This window comes from Hyperoodon ampullatus, assembly GCF_949752795.1.
Source record: "Hyperoodon ampullatus genome assembly, chromosome: 11".
NCBI lineage: Eukaryota > Metazoa > Chordata > Mammalia > Artiodactyla > Ziphiidae > Hyperoodon > Hyperoodon ampullatus.
The window spans coordinates 47,568,860-47,590,842 of record NC_136924.1 but is presented as its reverse complement, the minus strand read 5'-3'; the positions used below and the strand labels follow the sequence as shown (position 1 = coordinate 47,590,842).

Below are 21,983 nucleotides of genomic sequence, written 5' to 3'. Positions count from 1 at the left end.
ATTAACTATGGTTACTCGGTTTGCTTGGTTGGAGGAGCATAACATAATCCATGCTCATTATCTCCAAAGTACTCTCTTAAGAGAAAATTTGGAAAACTCGATTTTTTTTTTTTTTTTTTTTTGTGGTACGCGGGCCTCTCACTGTTGTGGCCTCTCCCGTTGCGGAGCACAGGCTCCGGACGCGCAGGCTCAGCGGCCATGGCTCACGGGCCCAGCCGCTCCGCGGCATATGGGATCCTCCCAGACCGGGGCACGAACCCGTATCCCCTGCATCGGCAGGCGGACTCCCAACCACTGCGCCACCAGGGAGGCCCGGAAAACTCGATTTTTAAATAGACATTTGGTTTTCCTGAGAAACAAAAATATTGATTTACTATTGCAATTACAGATATCCAGATAGATTAAAGGATGAAAAACTAATTATTAGGTTAATATTTCACATAATAGTTGAAGGTATTGTTTCTGTTATATGACAGACCTGCAAATTTTAAAATTTTGATTATTTAATGACTATATGTGGAATAAATGCTCTGCTTCACCGTTGGTTCTGCTGGTGGTCCCTTCACATATTAAGTTCCCTGCCAGTCTTGGAAAGTATTTGGGTTGCAATACTTGCTTGATTAATAAGATTAATTAAAAATAATAGCTAGTTATCATCTGAGCAGATTGATTCAGTTGGTTGTAATAGGATACTACTATCTCCATATTAAGAACTGGTCAGTGGCCACACACCTTGTTCCTTGGTTCCAGTAATTAAAATCTCTGTAAAAATGAAACTAGCGGTCATACAATTTAATGTTAGTTGGGGTCTTCCTGTCCCTTGAGGTCTAAGATTGGGTAAAAATCCAGTTTCCAAGATTTCTTCAAATTCCTAAGGTAGGGAAATTCTTTCCTTCTGTTCTCTTGACCAAGGAGCTCCAGACCAACCCTTTCTCTATTTTGCCATGAAACCTACTAGCATGAAATATTCCCTAGTAAAATAGGTGTACTGAAGAGTTAAAGGTCATGGAATTGGTTGTATCCCACAAAGTAGGGCAATTATCATCCACTGTACATTTCTATTTTTAAAAATCCTGTTGGTCATACTTTTACTAAGGATTTCTCAGTGACCTTCACCTCTCTCTGTTCCCTATCATCTTGTTGGCACTCACTCCCACTCCCATATCTTACCTCTCTCTGCTCTTCTCTTCTTTCCCTTGGAAACAAACAACTATTCTTCTTTCCTCATGTTAAGCTGCTTAATTATTGGATGGTTGCTTGGATTCTGCCAATACTTCTTCCTCAAACCCTTATTTTCTGTTTTTAGCTTTTGTCATGTCTTTACCTCTTACCCCTCAGTCCATTTTAATTTGGTTCCCAACTCTCAACTCATTTTACTTGACTTTTAATAGCATTTGACCTTCCTTCCCCAAACACCCAACTTGTCTAGTCATCTGTGACAGCACATTTTCCAGAAAGTTTGAGAAAATTCTTAACCTCTCATCTTCTTCAACTTCCTTATAATTCCATCATAAGTTATTGAATTTATCCCTTCCTTTTCTTCAACACTTCCTCTGTCTTTGTCCAAGCTACCAACATCTCTCACTGAACTATTATGTCTTATTTGGTCATGACCCTCACCCCTGTCCCATCTATTCTTTTCTCTACTTAGCACTCAGGGTGACTTTTAAAAAATGCAAATTATGATCAAATCATCCCTTTCTATAAAAACAAACTAAAACCTTTAAAAATGTTCCACTTCTTGGAATAAAAGCCGTAAGTGTTATGATAGTCAACATGGCTCCATTCTCTAAATTCTGTTCAATATTCCAGCTCAACTAGTGCCACCATTTCACTTACACTCTGCTCTCCAGAAGAACATTCCCTTTTTAAGACCTTAAATGTATCTTGTTATCTCCTATCTCTGGTTCTCCAAGGTGTTTCCTTTCCTGGAATTTGATCTCTTCATAACCCACCCTCTTACCACCTTCATCTAAATAACATTTACCCTCCCCCACCAATATCAGCTCAAATCATTTCCTTAAACAAGTCTTTCTGTTTTGTGTTGTTACATTTTGCCATAGCACATTTTACTTAATGTGATATTATATATCTCATTTACAGTAAAATATTTTTGCAATTATATGATTAAAATTGGTTTCCCTGGAGGACTGTAAGTTTTATGAGAGGAGGAAACATGCCTGATTTCTTCAGCATTGTACCCCTGTGTTACATGTGTACAGCTGTATGTGCTGTATCCCTAAGACCAGCACAGTCCCAGGGATATAATAACACCAAATATACATTGTTTGAATGAATTATTCAGCATGCTTATTAAGACTTCTGGCATCTGCTCTTAAAGTAATACGTTTACTTCTTTTCAGGTACAAGCAGAGTTAGGATAGCAAGTTCATATAGCCCAACACAATGGCAGAATTTTGTAAGCACATAATGAGACATTTTGATGTCAGGATGAAGTACACACTCTTGCTACCTTTATTCCCACTTCCTGTGCCCCAGAAACTTATATTTTACCATGTGTTCTCTTTCCTGCAGACCTTTGTACATATTACTTGCATTGCCTGGATTCTCACATCTCCCACTTCTATCACTTGGCTAAATTCAAGTCGTGGTTTAGATGCCCCTTTCTTCTCTAGAATCCAAAGTCCTGGTTAGGGGCTTGCCCCTTGCATATTTTCATTTTAACTATCCTTTTCTATTCTAATTATTTAGTTGTTCATTTCTTCTACTAGACTGTAATTCTTTGAGGAGGGGACTAGGTCTTATTTATTATTACATACAAATTATGTATTGTGATATCTGACATACAGGAGGAATTCAACAAATAAGTATTGCATAAATGAATTAAAATACCTATTAACTAAAATGTTTTTATTAAATTCTTTTAGTAATTTCATATGATTTTTCAGGTAAGATAATGATATTATAAGATAAAATAGCTGAATTGAGAACAACTATTGCTATCCATATACCTGAGATCAGCTATCAATTAATAATATATTTCAAATTATTTGTAAACTAATTTCATGAGTAAATATAAATGTTTTAGGAATAATGTGTAAATTTATAGAGAAAAGAATGCAGTAGACATATAAGAAAATGGACACCTCTAAGTTTTTCAATCACCCATATTTGTTGTAAAGAACTAGGCCTTTACAAATTCAAAATTTGTAATACAAATCACGAATTTACAGAGAGATCTGCCCTTTCCCTCAGCTTCTGGAAGGTAACCTGTAGTATTCTTCCTTTGCCTGGGTGTCTTGGGTCATACTGAATAGTTCTAACCATGTGATTTAGGGTGGCAGTTAGTCACACCTGTATAGTTTTAGAATAGAGGCTGACCATGACAGAAAGACTAACATTGTGACTTAGGGTAGGGGCTTTGGGTCATGTGTTATCAGTCAACCTAGACATTGAGATTAACCATTTAGGCAATCAATCAATGCCTACATGATTAAGCCCTGGTTTAATCTCTAGATATCAAAGCTCAGGAAAGCATCCCTGGTTGGCAATACTCTATGCCTACTGCCACAGACAAAAGCTGATAGAGTAATGCATCCTGACTCCATGGGGAGAGAACAATGGAAGCTCTATGTTTGGTACGTCTTCTGGACTCTGCCCCATGCATTTCTTCCCTTCATTGATTTTAATCTGCATGCTATTTGGGTAATAAATTGTAACCATGAGCATAATAGCTTTCAGGGAATTCTGTGAGTTCCCTCTAGCACAAGGAAACTGAGGTTGGTTTTGGCAACTCCTGGAACTTGCAGTTGGTTTCAGAACTGAAGATGGTCTTGAGGACTCTGCCTGACTTTGTAGTTGGCCAATTCCACATATCATACTAAAGAGAATTCACCTAAGGGGGGGTAAAGAAATATTATTTTATTACCTATAGCTCTCTTTTTAAAAATATTTAAAGTAGGGGCTTCCCTGGTGGCGCAGTGGTTGGGAGTCTGCCTGCCAATGCAGGGGACACGGGTTCGTGCCCCGGTCCAGGAGGATCCCACATGCCGCGGAGTGGCTGGGCCTGTGAGCCATGGCCGCTGGGCCTGTGCGTCTGGAGCGGTGAGAGGCCTGCGTACCACAAAAAAAAATATAAAAAAATAAAATAAAATATTTAAAGTAAGAAGAGAGTAAAGTTGTGTATATGGGGAAGGTAATAATAAAAGAGTTTTTCTTGAGCCATTGTACATGCTAACACATATTTCTGAGAAAATTTCTAGTGAGAAAAAATAAAATAATATAAAATAATTATAGTAAAATAAAATAATTTAAACACTATATATTAATAAAACAGGCTGCTTTAATGTGCTTTAACATCCTTAAAGTTCAATACACCACAGTACTGAACTTTGACATTAAATATTCATTAATGGAATGATATTAAAAATATTTTTAAACTATTATGACACAAGATAATAGCTATATTTGAGAAAAAATAATGTTTTCATAAAATGAAAAGCACTTAGCTCTACTGCATGCTTTTATTATGTGAACTCACTACTTGGGTTGCTTCATGTATCCAAATGAAAGATAATCCTGTTGCTAAACTTCCACTATTTCAATGAACCATGGGATTAGATTGGAATTTAAAAAATAAAATACTTCAGAAATTAAAATTTAAAAAAATTCAACCTTATAATAAAAAAATGAAAGCAGAAAAATAATATAAAAATAAACAATTTGTGACACCATAATTACCCTTTGTAAAATATTTGAATGCTGTACACCTAATAATCTTCTTTAATGAAATTGCTATGATTTTCCCCACTTTGAAACACTGTGCTGTTTTTATATTCACTTATTTAATCCTGAGAGGAATAATGTGGTCATGCTTTTCATACTTTTCACATGTAATGAAAAACACAAACTATTTTGTCTTAAAATATCATATTAAAGTTATACTTACTGAATCTTCAGAATAATCTCCTTAAAAACTTTTAATTAAACTATTCTAAAAGTTTAATGCTAAACTCATTTTAAAAGTTAGCCTTAGGTAGGACTTAGGTAGGTAATGATAGGCTGATTTGCATAAAGCAGTAATAAGTGACTTTAACATTTATTCTCATTCGATCTATATTTGGTGAAGGTGTGGCACTGAAACACCTCAAAAGGAAAGTAAAGAAAAAATATTCTATATAATTTCCAATAGAGTTGTGTAGGTATAAAAGCTTTGCTGAAGTTTTTATAAATGGCACTAGCAGTTTCCATACCTCAGGAGAAGTTGAGGTTCTCAGTGGTCGACAGAACGCTTACAAAGCAAGTAAAGATCATGGCTCTCAGCACATTCTAGCCACAAATTAGATACGAATGCTCTCTATATTTTCACTAAAAACCACAGCTTGGCTGAATTACAAAATGCTTCCCTTCATATGAGGAGAGTTGAATCACATACTGGAAATTGTGATAGCACCGCTCAGGGATGTTCCAAAGTGTATATGTGGTTTACCACTTAGAAATTTCCCAAGTTTAAATCAAAAGACTTCCAAAATATAAATGCCTATTCCTTCCTTTCCACTCCCCCATGAACTAACTTTGAAAAATCAGTCCTGCAGTATAAATGAGTCTGAATTACTAAGTTGTATTAACAAATTCAGTTAATCATAATGAACAAAGAAATATGCCATAAGGTATATACAAGGTCTATATAAAGCTTAGAGATCATAATGGCTCTATAAAAACATCTTTTTTTGTTCCATTGAAGTTCAGAATGAAGAGACAAATGTGGAAGACTGGAGGAAAGCATAGCCTTTAAAGAGAATACTCTAGAAACCTAATAATTATTAAGTATGTATGATACATGCTATATCCATGAAAAATAAACATTTTTCTTTTTTATTTTTGGCTTGCTAGGTTAAAGAAGGAATAACTGTAGCAAATGCATTGGATGCGACTGCAAACTTTAACACCACCATCACCAACACATGAGCAAAAAAAAAAAAAGAAAAAAGTAAGGATTTTATAGGTGCCAGGGACTATTATAAATAATTTACATGTGCAAATTCACTTATAACAACAACCCTGGGAAAGGGGTATTATTCTTAACTGTATTTTAGAGATGAGGACACAATAATACTGTAACTACAACCACTACTACTGCTATCACTGTTGCGTTAATAGGATACTATTACTGCTGCTACTAATATCAATATTAAGATTGCTACTACAACTTCTGCTATTGCTACTGCCATTGCTGTAGCTATTATGAACTCCTACTAATACCTGATCTAGCTTATTAAATGCCCTTAAGATGCCTTGCAATGTGCTAGCTACTTTACATATATATTTCCTATTTAATTTTTATAAGACTCAGGGAGATATGTTTAATCTTTCCATTTTACAGATAAGGAATTTTAGATTTTAAGTTAAGCTACTGGTTGAAGGCTCAATAGTTAACCTGTTTTCCCCCAGTTAAGCTGTTGCCAAAGTAGTGTTTCATGGATCAAACAATTGAATTTAGATTCATAGTTTGGTAGGTAAAAGTGGATATTTTCTCATAACAGGAAAAATACAATATGTTATATCTTCTTTCTTTCTTTCTTTAATTTTTAACCTATTTAAATGCTCAAACATAAGAAAATAGAAAGAATAGTACAATGGCCACCCATATACTAACAAGTTAGATTCAACAGTTGTAAACTTCTTGCCATATTCACTTTATCTAATTATCTAGCTGTCTATCTATTGTTGAAACCTTAAAAAACAAATTACTGATACCATCATAATTCATTCGTCAAAATATTAAATTGAATCTCTAAAAAGGTAAGACCATTCTCTTAAATAATCACAGAACCATTTTCACACACAACATAATTAACATTAATTTCCTAATATGATCTAATATTCAAGTTAGTGTTATTTTAAGTAATGCATCAGCATTAAGTTTGCCTGAATGTAAAAAAATTTAAAAAGATATAACTTACAAAATCTTATGAAAATGAGTATTATCATTACAAATATACACACTTAAATATATTAGGGAAATAGTTTAGGATAATTACTGAAAGGTCACCACGTACTTACACGATCAATGGAGATGTTGAATATCCCTAAATTTGGCTATTTTGATGGCTGAAGAGCTCAATTTTGATCAATCTGACCATTTTAAATTAAAACTCACAAGGAAGGAAATTTTCTTTTCGATGTCTACTAAGCATTTTAAATGATGGACAAAACCATCAAAGCCTTGGGTTTAGAACCCATATTTTTGAGTTGAAAGAAAACTTGAACACTGTTTAATTTATATGGTTTTTAAAATGGTTTCCATTAGCCTTAGGGTTCTGAAGACCTTCATGGATCACTTGGTAGAAAGAAGGGATCAGAATGGGATGTGTTTTGGGATAGGAAGATGTGAGAGGCCCTATAGTTAAGGTTTTGGTCTCCTACACATGCTCACAAACATGGGTACAATTTCTTCAGTCAGACCAACCTTACCTTCATCTCTGATATTTATTGGGGTTCTAATTTAAATTTTCTTTGCAAAAAGAATTCTGCTGCTAAAAACTTTCTGTTGCTGTTTTTCAAAACTTCTGCTGTGGCCCAGCTTCCTCATATGACAGATGAGAAGCCTGAGGCACAGATTGACTGTTTTGCCCAAGATCATATAACTTGTCAAGGGCAAAACAACAACAAAATTCCAGATCTTTAGATAATGTTCTGTTTTAAAAACTAGCTTTTCAAAAAATTAGTTAGTTTTTTTGGAATATGAGAGCTAATGACAAAATAGTATATTTCTAGTGTGATATAGTAAATAAAACGTCAAAATTGACAATGTAAAATTATAAAATAAAATTCCTAAGACACCAAAAGTTTATATGTTTATTTCCCCTTCTTTTTATTTTATATAGACACTGTATTTTGTAAGCATAAAGAGCCAGAATAATTATTCCAGTGATGATTAAGTATGAAAGGAGTCCTATGTAAAACAAATGGGACTTTAATTTTGAATGAATTTTTGGAAATTTCTCCAAACCAGTACATTTCTGAAGAAAAAAGACTTGCTGCTATATGTGCTTAATTTCAATTATTTAATATTATCTTTGACAAATGCTTCCTAAAGGCTAAACTCTGGGAGTCTCTGCTAGAGAATAACTTTAGCTGGCGTGATCTCTGCCCTGGAAGTGTGATGATGTAGAAGAAGCCAACCCAAGTATAGATACCTGTAGCGAGCAGAGGTGCCTACCTTCCTCCATGTTTACTGGTGGAAAATAGCAAAATAAAATAGAATAGTTAGGTGTAAGTCAAGTTTTATTAGGGTAATGAAAGTGAGGTAGAGAAAGTTCAGACAGAATGAGGGATGATAGAATTCTCTCTTTTCCAGTTAATTACTCTTAGTAGAGAAACAATTTGGGCACAGGTAGCTTGCCTTTGTGGGTTTTGTGTGGACCACAGAACTATGTCAGGGGACATTTCACATATTTCTTTCTTTCTCCCAAAATTTAAGAGTCTTGAATTTGCAAAACACATGCAATCTATCCTCTACTACTGATACTATTTTGAAAAATGCTTTATCTATCCTCTTATAATTTCTTTTTTTGTCTTCAGTGCTCTCATTTGCTCAAAATAATATAACTTCTCTTTGCTTCCAACATACTATGCTTAAAACTTTTCAGTCCCTTTATTCTTAAGTCTTTTTTTTTTTTTTTTTAATCTCCCTTGAGAACATCATTTCTCAGTCTTGACCCTATGGATAATTTGGACTAGTTAATTCTCTGTTGTGGAAGACTGTCCTCGGCATTATGGGATATTTAGCAGCACCCGTGCTAGACAGGTGCCCATAATACACCACTTGCCTGCAGTTGTGATAACCAAAAATGCCTCCAAATATAACCAAATTTCCCTAGGGAGAAAAATTGTTCCTGGTTTAGAACAACCATTTTAGGACTTACATCATCTCACTGTGCCCTCTTGGTTTTCTGTTGTTTCTTCAGCTCTAATTTGATTCTTGTCTTAGTCTGGATTATGGCCTAATACTCCTTTTCTGCTGTAACCTGTTGCCCCATAACTCTGGACAATCTTTACCTTCTTGTTCAATGACAGAGAGCCAATGAAATTGAAAAAAAAAAAAAAAGACTTCTGTTTATTACTGCTTCTCTTTCTCTCTTTTTGCATGCACAGAAGAAAAACATCTGTTCAAATTCTGTTCTTCTAGAATGAGATACATGTTTCAGATTTAAACACATTTTTGTGACATGTTCAGTAGAATTAATATTTTCTTTCAGCCTTAGGGTAAGAAATCTGTCTACTTTGGTTTTGAATGCTGTCTATACAGTCAGAACAAATGCCTGTCCACACACCTGCAAACACACACACATAACCTATCTCTCTAAAGGAGAGCACTAAGAACTGCCTAGAATTTTATAGTTAGACAATCTGAAACTCTGTAGACTTGACTTACAATGTAATGTAAAGGTTACTAATCGTGTAGGGAGAATAAAGTAATTTGGATAACTTTGAACATAAAAAGTTCATTAAACAAGATTATAGAATAAGTTAGGAGTTGAACTGCTGTTCAACTGCTGTCTTATAGTGTTTCAAATAATGGGAGGGAGGTTATTTAAACAGATATAGACATGAGTACTAGTCAATGGATTAGAAACAAGTGGTGAAGACCACAGGGTCTACAATCAAACCACCTTGGTTTCAAATCCTCTCTCTGCCACCAGCAAGTTGTATGACTTTAGACAAGTTACTTAACGTTTGAAATTTTGTTTCCCCACCTCAGAAATTGAGAAAAAAGTCACAGTAATATGTGCTCCATAGAGGACTGCTATGAAGATCACTTAAGAAATACATGAAAAACATTTAATCCAATGCTGGCTAAACAGCAAGCACTCAGTAAAATGTTGACTATTATTACCTCTCCATTGCCCTCAGCAAGGAAATACCTAGGATCTTTTGTCTCAAACTAAGTATCCAGTAGAGCAAGCAGTGCAAAATATAAATCATGAAAAATGAGATCTATAACCAGAAAAAAACTATCTGGCAAAAGCTTCTGAAATTTTCGATGTAGAATGATTGCTCTATTATAAAAAGTATTAGTAATAACCACTTACAATCTGCCAGATCTTGTGCCAAGAACTTTATAGGCATTCTCTCATTGAATTCTCACAAAAATATTATGAAGTAAACAGTATTGCAAACCCAATGAAGTAACCTGAATGAAATAAGTGAATTACTAATAAAATTTTACAGAGGGGGATATCTGAAACTTAGAGAGGCTAAATCACTGACTCTAGATTAATCCTAATGGAGCCTAGAGCTCTGGTTGTGGCAAAGCCTCTGAACAATTCATATGACAGTTATGAATTCAAAGCAGGTATGTAAAATCTTCTAACTGAACTATAATTTTATCATTTATTTGTAAATAGAAAAAAAGCTATTATAGCAGCAATTAACTAAAATAATGGCTCTGACAGGGAGAACTGTCAAATAGTTGAAGGAAAATGACTCAAAGTGGGTGTCAAAAGTTAGGTAGCTCCTGAAAAAAAATTTCTGCTGATCAGGTACCACCATGAGAGAGGCATAAAATGATATATTACAAATACATATTTTTTGGTAGATAGTCTTACATCCTTTATAGAACAAAAGGGATTATAAATTAAATTGTTAAGTAAAATGACTCCACTTTTGTATTTACTCTAAACGAGTAAGTAGCTATTGAACTGGAAAATCAAAATAGAAATCATTTTATATTTGGACTTGAAAAATATGAGTGTCTGCCATATAAATTTGACAGAATAAAATAATGCCAGATAAATTACTTATAAGCTTATTGTATCAAAGCTCCAAAGTTATGGAATTTGTAATTCATATATATATGTATATATACATATGTATACTTAACATCAATGCATAAATTCAAGTTCAAATGAAACATTTACTGACCCTAATTACATAACGATGTTGAACTCAGTGAACATTTATTGAATAGTGAAAGAATAAATAACATGACAGGCAAATTAGATATTTAACTTCTTAATATTTTTCTATAATCGGTATTGTTTACTTACAACTTTAAAATTAATAGCTACATTTTAAAACTAATTAATTCAAAAGTGTTTTACATAAAGCAGGATCATAAATGTAATAGAAATGTTATTTATATATTTAAATTTATAGGTCACTATAAATTCTTAAAAGAAATGCACATCTTCAAAAATATATAGTTACTTTTTTCCTGATAATTATATTAATATAATTGGAAAAAGTATAAAGAAAAAAATTTAAATCACACGTCTTAGATATAATTAATTTGATATAGATATATTAGATATATATTAGATATATTATAATTATATATATAATAGATATATTATAATTTGTTTAATTTCATAAAGCTTCAAGTTCCAAGTAAGTCAGGCTGTGAAATTTGAAACCCTATGCATGGTTGCCACATGGTGGTCAAGATCAAGAATAGCAAGCTAAACTCACAGCATGCTTGATTATTGAATATAACGTATTATTGAAGCCAAACTTGAAAATAAAAGCTTAGGATCTTAAAATTAAAAATTTAAATTTTTATGTCTATATTCTTCATGAATTAGAGTTTCTGATATTAATTTTTAGCAATTAAAATTATTAAAACATGATGGAGATAATGACATCAGTTTTGTTAACTGTGATAGCTACCAAGTCATTTATATTTAAAATTTAAACTCATAGGGTAGCTCTAATTTATTTTGGATCAGAGCCTGTGCTTGTCTTTTTTTCCTACAAAAAGTGTAAAGTTTTTTTTTTTATGTGTAACGCAGGCAAAGTTATTTAAGTCAATAAATTTTTAAGGAATTTCACATGTTCTGATTCCTTCCACTGCCAATCACCTTGGTTTCTCCAATGTTTGATCCATAATTTTCAAGATAACCCTTTCAAAAAGAATTTTGTCTCAATCCACAGTTGTCATGACGTCAGTCCACAATTCTTTTAGTTGGGCTTCTTTGATCTCCAGTGGAATATGGACACACTTCAAAATTCCCCACGTGTAATCTTTGGGATCCAATTTCCTCAAGCAATTTACTTTAGGACCATGTTTAGGGTCAAAGGAGATGGATCTGCCTGGCACTGAATTTTAGACACCCTCTAAACATGCATTAAGTTCAAACCATATTCAGTCTTAAGCTATCACACCTTAGAACAATACAGATCATTGGGATATGCCAATACCCAAGATAAAAAGTTTGACTGTTAGGTTTTTCATAGTTTATTAGCAGCTATCTTGAAGTTCTTTCCCACAGATCTAACATGTATTTCTCTCAGTAAAGGAAACCACACAGTTACTCTATGAGGCATTTCCAACAATGTAGGTCTGCAGAAAAAGTCCCTTCGGGATAGACCTCAAAAGTGCCTGTGTTTGTCTTATTCACTGTTTTATACACCCTAGTGCCTATCACTGTTCCTGCTGTGGTATGGGTTCAGTACTATATTTTTAAACGAACAAGTGACATTCAATAATTAAAATGTTGCCAGAATTAAATAAAATATAGAAACATGATTTAAAAAACCAAAAAATTATATACTGACATATTTGCTAGTGCAATTTGAATAACAGACAAATGCAGGCAGCAGTGTTCCTTCCTTCGATTTTGCTTTCCCCAATACCTGCCACCCCTGTTATGTTTTCATTCACTGAGCTTTAGGTTGGAAGAGCCCCTCCTTCTGACTGCTCTATTAGTGACCCCAGAAGCAATTACTAGCCATTAGGACTGTCTTCCGATAGGTGGATCAGACACATAAGGTGTTTTACTCAAATTTGTGTGGTACATTTAGCAGTGAAGTGTGACTTTGAAGTTTGCTTTAAAAGAGGAGGATGCAAGGGAAAACTTCATAAATCTTTCTTAGGTTCAAAAGGCAGAATTAAGTTTAATAATTTAAAATACATTTCTTATCTGGGTTTTTTAATTATTTACAGAGTTAAATCGACTTGTCCATCTACAAAGTGCTAAAAATGTGTCTTTGATACTTTTACTCACTGAAGTTGCATACTTAACCAGTGAGTATGTTTTTTGCCGCTGATTGTTATTATGCTGCTTATTTGGTGGAATGAAGCTGAAACTGAGCCCCTGAAGCCAGAGTATGGGCTCAGAGTCAGGGTCTGCTCTGGCTTCCCTGAGGGGCAACAACCTGAACCCCTGTGGCAAACATCCACAAAAGGAAGGAGTACAGTTAGTGATGACCAAAGTCTCTTACATTGTTATGACCTAATTTAATATTTATTTCTTAATTAGTCTTTCAGTGGTTTACTTTTCTCTTTTTTCAAGCCATGGGTCTCTTTTATCTTATTTCTCTTTTTTTTTGTCTTTTTCTCTCGCCTCCTCCTCCCCCCCCCCGCACCTCTCTCTTTCTTTCTCCTCTTTCCATCCCTCCCTCCCTTCCTCCCTTCATTTCTTTTTTTGAAATGTTTATTTACATCAATCAACATAAAGTAACTTATTTTAAAGAACATAAAGAGGCTCCACATATGAAGTTTCAGCTTAACTCAGGGTAAGTTATATCTTCAAATCTATTTTCAGAGACTCCACTGCAGCTATAAGTAACTACTTGTATAAACTATACTTGTTGCATTTTGGAAAATATTCAATATATAACATCAAGCAAATTGAAAAGTCTAGTTTTTTAAAATAAAATCTCTGTTTAGCTCACTTTTTTTCTTCAAATGAGTGAAAACTGGTATTTGCTTTTCTTGCAAAACAAAACACAATTTGAAGAAATTATTAAAGACGGTGGTGCCAAATTTATTAATGTTGGGCATTCTTATAATTAAGCACATCAAAATAGACATATAAGGAAAAAATATCACATGGTATAATGTTAAAATCATTCTCTACAAATTCCCAGTTGTTTATTTTTAAAGTATAAATTTGTTTCAGAAACCGAAAGACAGTAGATTCACTGTAGATGTACAGTTTTAGCTAGATCTGTTAGATTAAAAAGAAAGAAACTGGAATTACAGTTAACATATAGAAGGCACAAACATTGACACTGTATTGATAATTGTTCTATGAATCTATCTAATAAAAATTTAAGAATAAATGTTTCCATCCAGTTGAAACCAATCTTAACCTGACTGAAAACTTGTTTTGGCTTTTTAAAGTGGAAAGTTCTAGAAGAATTTTTTTTAAAGAGTTAGACAATTTGAAAACATAATATTATAACAGATACATATCAAACTTCAGAGTTCATAGGACTTGAAAATCTTAAATATTCTACTGAGTTAATTCAAACTTTTATTAATAATTGACTTCTAAAATTAGAATTAAAGTTTTCTTAACTAAGCATATGTTCTAAATAGGTCTTTAGGTTCCTAAACGATTGCCTTTCTAAAGAACAGACTGGCAGAAGAAGTGATCAATTTGCCCTGTAAATACACTGTAATTTAGGCAGCCCTATCAGTGCAACAATTGTGCTCCTATGAAAGTTGTTATACTTGCGTTACTTCCCAGTCTTTTTCCTCTATTTTCATTTCTATACAACAATACCACTATGCTTAATTATAGGACTTGTATCATGTAAGCTTTCTTATTCTTAAGATACAACCATTTAACCCTCTTAAAAATTGCATGGACTAGTTCTCCAAACCGTCCCACATATATAGCTTGTTTATTTCTTACCCTCAAAGAATAAAATAAATGCCATAAAGTCATCACTATAACAAAGGATAAGTTCTGTGCTCTTATTTCGTTTAAAATGAATGTGAAGGCACTTAGAACCTATAGTACAGATATAATGAGGCCGAGTACACATTAATATAAAAACTGTATTATAATAAAGAGGGCGTGGACCTAAAGCACAATGAATATTTATTGATTAATATCGCTACCAAAATCCTCAGGGCTAGCCATTTTTAGAAAGGTTCAGGAATACTACAATTAATATAAGGAGACCCATGAAAAAGTTTTGCCTGTTTTCCAGTCTCACGTACATGATTATGGTAACAGCAGTTGCAATGCAGACACATGGGGGGCATTGGGATGTTAATAAGATGAAAAATAAAACACATACCATAAAATTCCGCTGGTAATGTATGTTCTCTTTGTTAAAGTCGATCACATAGCCATTGAAGGACCAAACAAATGTGAGATCCAGTGCAGGATCGAAGGAAGCGGCACACTGCATGGTTGCATTTTCTCCAACAGTGATATCGGCATTAATTGGAGCCAATATAATTCGTGTGGGATCTATATATTTTTAAATAAAGGAGTAAACCACAATTCAAAAAAAAATATGCGACACCATATTATCTGGTACATTAAAAAATAAAAATCAATATAGTTGAAATCTCTGTGCAAAACAATAAGATGTTTACATATTCAAATTCCAAGAACAGTTTCATCAAACAAGAGATTTGCACAGAAGCCTTTTGAAATGGAAACATCAAAATGTGGATTGTCTTATAAGCTTAGTGCTGAATCATGTCTTATAGTACATTAGAAATTAAGCACTGTCAAACTTAAAAAAAAATAAAGTTAATCAAATGGTTTCTTACCTGTGATAACAAGAGTCCCAGTGCTATTAGCCTTCCCTTTATTATTTTCTACAAAGCATGTATAGACACCTCCATCATTCCTTGTAATGTTATTGATTTCCAAGCTGCCATCTTCCCAAATGAGTATTCTATTGAAATGAAAGAAATACATATTTCACAAAATTAATTTAATGAAATATGTTACTATTCTATGTCTTAGATTAGAAACACTAACATCTTAGTATCGTTAAAGTTTTACATAAATTGCTTGACAAAGACTTTTTTCAAGATGAAACATTCTAGCCTTTGTTTAGAATATTCTTTCTCAGCATCAAGTTTTTTAGGAAAACCACCTTCATCATTTTCTTGGACTTATCACAGTAATCTCGAACTGTCCTCCTGCTGCCAACCTTGCCTCTACACAGTTTCTTTTCCCACGTGTCAGCCAGACATGAAGACATACATTGCATAAGTAATACAATGTCACTCTTTGGCTCAGTGATGTCACTCTACAGCTCAGAAGCCTCCAGTGAGTTTCCCATCTCATGCATAGTAAAAGCCACAGCCTGTGGTTTGCCCTTTTAGGCCCTGGTCATTTTCACAATCTGTTTCTCACAACCTTCAGGGTTTTGCACAGTGGTATCTTCAGTAAAGCTTTGTCTGATAAATTCTAGTTAGTATGGCATGCACGCATCCACCCATGGCACTGCTGCTGTCCTGGCATTCCCCATGCTATCCCTCTTCCCAGATTTTTCTTCCTAACACATATTTCATCAGACATACTTCAGCTTTACTTGTTAATCTATCCCTGCATTAGATGGTAACATCCTGATGTCAGGAATTTGTATCTGCTTTGTTTGTGGCCCCATCTCAAGGTAACATATTCATTAATGTATACAATCATTAGGAAAAAACAAAAAACAAAAAACTATGTTCCAGGATTTCCTTAAGGAGTGAGACACGAAACAATGCGTAGGCACTCGATCAACCTGTTTTTGAATTTATGAACTACATAGAGTTTAACTGAAGCAGTGGCTCTCTACATGCCACCATAAAATGACTTTTAAACCACTGCGAGACAGACTTAGACCAGTCATAGGCCTGAAAGAAATGAGCCCAGATCTTCCAGGAACATGACCCCAGGACTTCAGACTTGGTAGTTAGAACAGACTGTCATTTCCACAACCACAGAGGAATACAAACATATTTTAATTTTAGGAAATTTCAAAGAATGATACTGTAAAACCTACCTTAGCAAAAGCTTCTGTAACAGATTACTTTTAGGAAATTCTTCTATGAACAGAAACTAAATCTTTCATACTAATAGAACTTAAATGTATTCCCTCTGCCTGTCTGCCTCTTCCTTGGAGTCAGGAGACCCAAAAATCATTATTTGTAACCTTATTATACCTAACTCTTACATATAATTTATATTATATTAATATTACATATATTATGATATTACATATAATTTATATATTTATTATATAACTTTATTATATAATGCCTTGCACTTACATTCAATATTGGATTGCCTGTCATTGGATTTTACTTTATTTTTAAATTTTTGATATTCTTTTCCATTATGGTTTATTACAGGATATTGACTATCCCGTGCTTTACAGGAGGACCTTATTGTGTATCCATCCTATATATAATACTTTGCATCCGCTGATCCCAAACTCCCAATCCATTCCCCCCACATCTCCCTCCCCCTTGGCAACCACAAGTCTCTTTTCTATGTCTGCAAATGTGTTTCTGTTCTGTAAATAAGTTCATTTGTGCCATATTTTCGATTTCACATACAAGTGACATTATATAGTATCTTTCTCTTTTTCACTTACTTCATTTAGTATGATAATCTCTAGGCCCATCCATATTACTGTAAATGGCATTATTTCATTCTTCTGTATGGCTGAGTAATATTCCATGGTATATATATATATATATATATATATATATATATATATATATATATATATATACACTACATCTTTATCCATTTATCTGTCGATGGACATTTAGGTTGCTTCCATGTCTTGGCTATTGTAAATAATGCTGTATGAACATTGAGGTGCATGTCTGGATATATGCTCAGGATTGGGATTGCTGCATCATACAGAAACTCTATTTTTATTTTTTTGAGGAACTTCCACACTGTCTTCCAGAGTGGCTGCACCAATTTACCGTCCCACCAACAGTGTAGGAGGGTTGCCTTTTCTCCACACCCTCTCCAGCATTTACTATTTGTAGAGTTTTTAATGATGGCCATTCTGATCAGTGTAAGTGGTACCTCATTGTAGTTTTGATTTGCATTTCTCTAATAATTAGCAATGCTGAACATCTTTTCATTTGCCTGTTGGCCATCTGTATGTCTGCTTTGGAGAAATGTCTATTTAGATCTGATTTTTACTTTCCTTAAATATATAATTTCCAAAACCTTAATTTATCTCTGAAGCTTTGTACAAACACAGGCCAACAATTCTCCATATATTCCATTTTAAGAGCAGAGCTTGATAAAGGACAATTACTACATACATACCTTATTAATAAAAATCTCCATATAAGAAAACACCAAAAATTTCACTAATAATATATTCCATAATTTCCTCGCTAGTCTTTAACTCTCCAGTTTCAACTTAAGCTCATTTCAGAATACTTTTTACTTATTGAAGAAATAATGTAGTATCATAATATAAACATAAACGTAAAAGTAATTATTTGATATTGTGGAAGCTATGCCAATGTCCCTCTATGTTCTCCAACTGTGAGGAGTGTAACTGATCCTCAGCTCCAGCTGCTACATTCAGAAATCCATCACTGTGTTCGAGCCAAGACAACACTTTCCACAGGTTGCTCTCAGCCAATGACCGAGTCCAGGAGGAATTTAAAGGCTGCATATTCCAGGTAGACATCAGGCTCTTCTGATGGGCATTTTTAGCTGGAACGCTTTCCAGTGGTCTTACCACACTCTCTTAGATCTGCACTGCAGTCCATTTCTACCCAGCCTTTCTTCCTTCCTTCCCTTTCCCATTCATTTGGAAGCAGACCTGAATCTCAGATGGCTGTCTCAGCCTTCACCAAGAATCTTCTCTGTTTTCCTTCCTAGGCATTGCCATTAATAAATCTCTTGCATGGTTAATCCCACATTGTCATCTGCTTCTCATAGAACTCATATTAACACAGTACTAACATTAATGTGTCTCATTTTTTCTCACTAAGCTCTAGTGTAAGTCCTTAGACAATTTTCCACCCCCGCCCATTTAATTATTTTGTAGGTAAAGCAAGGAAAATTGTCATCAAGTTGCAATGGAAACAACAATAGCAACAATTAATCTTTCTAAAACTCACATTATATTCTTAGTTTTCTCACATATATTAGCTCTCAATTGATCATTGTCATCTTTAAAGGGTATACTTCCTTGTGTTGTTCAGCTCACCTACACTTTCAGGTACTTTGTCCATGACATGAAAATTAATTTCAGTAAGAGTATTTAGGGAACTTGATGTTTTTGAATAATGATCCATATTCTAAAGTCAATGTAGTTAAATTATCAGAATCTTATCCTTATTTTCAGATTAGATCATACAGATAAACAGTCAAACAAGCCAGGAACCATTTGGTCTTTAATAAAGTAGTCACTTATTGTTGCCAAATTTATTCCAGTATAACCTCCATCTTACTTGTTAATATTTAAAGCACACCAACTCTGGGGTAGAAAAGAATCTTGGAGAGACTCTCATATAAATGGCTCAGATAAAGACCATTTTAGAGTTGATAGCAGTCCATTGGATATAAATGAACAACTACAAAGAAATTCTGTTGGAGAATGCATATCATTTTAACCTTAAATAAAATCATACAATTGAAAACTTAATTACAACTTATCAAGATTTATGTTTCCTCTTTCCTGATTGCAAATACTGCAAATGCTATTTTACAAACCATTTACCAGGCACAGAGATAACTTAGTAATGTGGAACGGTTTTTAGGTAATTATATTAATCAGAATGAGATTATAGTTATGCTCAAAGACAGTTATTCAGTTACTCCTTGAATATTATTTTCAACAGAAATATTTCTCTAAAAGTAATTATTAGTTTAACTTTTCTTAATACATACTATTTTATAACATTCAAACTTATTTTTACATGAAGTACCAAATTTTTAATAAAGAGATACTTAAATAATCTGAGATACTAATGGGTTAACATAGTGAGCAAAAAGTAGATTTATAGACTCTTTCATCAAAAGGTCACACAATTTGATTCAAATACTTTAAAAATATTAAGACAGGACTAAAATAATAAGATTTTAGGAGCTAGACTTTTCTTTTTTTTGAACACATGTTGGTATTTAGGAAAAACAAATCCATGAAGCATGGTTCTGAGAAATTTGTGGTTGCAGAGGCCCATGGCATGAGTCCTCATCAGAATCAGAGCAAGATTATTTTCATTAAGGAGAGAGAGCTAATACTGCAGCCAACAGGGAATGCTATGCTCAAGGCTGTTGCAGTAGTGAATACCTAAAATTGGAAGTAACTTATGATCATGGTCTGCATCACTCATTATCTGACTGCTAAAGCTTCAACCCCGTATTGCACAGATTGACTTTTCCTTTAACATTGATTCTTCTAGTATCGTTTTGTTAAAGTGTTAATAAACCTTAGTCAGACATATTACCTTGTAGAATTTAATGTATTCAGGGAAGCAGCCACTGTCCTTGCACACCCCTCCCCAACCACAGCTTTGTCTCATGCACAACCATACTTGTGATTATCCTAATAAGAGAACTGTGTTGCCATGTGTTCATTCCATATCAGCATGGCACAAGTTCAAGTTCTGGCTTGGAGATTACTGATACATTTTCAGAAGGTCACTTTAAACTTTCTAGGCTTTAGATACATCAAAACAGAGATAACACCCACCTTACATTCTTTATTGGATTACTGTAAAGATTTATCTTTTATACTTTTGCTAGAATATTTTTTTAAAGGCAAAAACTACTTTCTTCCTCCCTTATTTAAGCCTTTAGACAGATTTCTATTGCTCTTAGATGAAGCCACAGAAAACGTTGTTACTAATGACCTGGCTTACTATGTGTCATCCCTTAAAACTGTTCTCCATTTTATTCTAAAGACAACCATGTTGGTTTTAGTTCTTACATTCCTTATACATCCTCTGCTCTCTGCCTTAGGGCCTTTGCACATGCTGTGCTCCCTGCTTGAAATATTTGCTGCTCCCCAACCTTCACATCCCAATCCTATTTCCCAACATTCCTTCTCTCCATAGATAGTTAGGAAGATTAGAAGTTCCTGTTCACTTCAGAACAGGGAAGAGGTGATTTGTACTTTAAAATCACCTTTTATTTCCCTACTGAAATATTTAATAGGCTAATTGCACAAAATTAAATCAAATATGAATGGCTATAGAAGCCCTTGTTAGGGGAAAAATTATAAAGACCCTATTTTATTTCCCATTGTTAATTAGTTTTGTGGCCTTGGGCAATTTGTCACAAACCTCTGAGCCTCAATTTTTAAAATTCCTTATAAACTCTAGAAGTCTAAAAATTTAATTCTGTTTATAATAGATACTGACAGTGATGGGTACTTCTGTTTACCTTAGAACTGTGATATCTTCTGGGGAGAAAAGTTAGAACAAAAAATATTTACATTATGAATATGAAAACAAGTTCTCTACAAAGTAAACTTTCCCAAGTACTGAGTTGCAATTGGATTTCTAGTTTCTGGACTGACCTGCTGCTATTGACAAGCCATTCTGTACCTTTACTCCATAAAAATTTTGGTTTGGGTGCAGCTTTAGGTTTGCATTCAATTATAACTCTTCCTCCTTTAGCAGCCAGGATCTTCTTCTTCATAGGATTCATTTCAAAAGTTGGAGCCAAAGCTAAAAGAAAGTAAACCATTATTTGTCTCTTTTGCTAAAAAAGACACAAAAGTTTCTTCTATACTATAGCATCTTTCATTCCTTTTTGATTAATAATCAATAGAAAAGATTAATCTCACCAAATGTTATCAGCAATGACCAACAGACGTTCCATGCCTAATAATAATAATTGTTTTCTTTTATTTAAAACTTTATTGAGGTATATTTTACTTATCAAAAATTTACCCATTTTAAATGTACAATTCTTGGTGATAACTGAATTAATTATTACACATTTAAGTTGTAATCAAATGCTGTATGCATATTTACCTTGAAGGTAATACCTAATTCAAGTGTCTTGACTAAGTTGCACAAGGGAAGTTAAATGAAAGGATAGAGGAAATTGAGCAATTATTAATATTGACAGATATTCATAATCAGTAATCGCAGTCACACTTTGAATGAACTGTCCCTAGCTTACGGATGAAAGAACTGATATCTACTAAGATTATATAATTTGCCAAAGGTGCCACAGGCAGTAAGATATCAGATGGGATTTACATTTGAATCTAGATCTGTCTGATTTGCAAGCATGCTCTTTTCAGTAAACAATGTGAGTCCTCCTTCATTATACAAA

At 33.8% G+C, this 21,983-nt stretch overlaps 1 protein-coding gene across 3 annotated transcripts in view; it reads right to left on the bottom strand.

Annotated features, from left to right (window-relative positions):
• The window catches only part of CNTN1 (contactin 1), a gene marked incomplete at both ends in the record, with an annotated part of 165,607 nt that overhangs the window by 102,793 nt on the left and 40,831 nt on the right, over nucleotides 1-21,983 (bottom strand). For all 3 annotated transcript variants that reach the window (XM_079715653.1, XM_079715654.1, XM_079715655.1), the window contains 3 exons: nucleotides 14,998-15,173; nucleotides 15,482-15,609; nucleotides 21,217-21,367. In XM_079715653.1, the coding sequence (XP_079571779.1) occupies nucleotides 14,998-15,173; nucleotides 15,482-15,609; nucleotides 21,217-21,367 (455 nt within the window). The remainder of the gene's footprint in view (nucleotides 1-14,997; nucleotides 15,174-15,481; nucleotides 15,610-21,216; nucleotides 21,368-21,983) is intronic.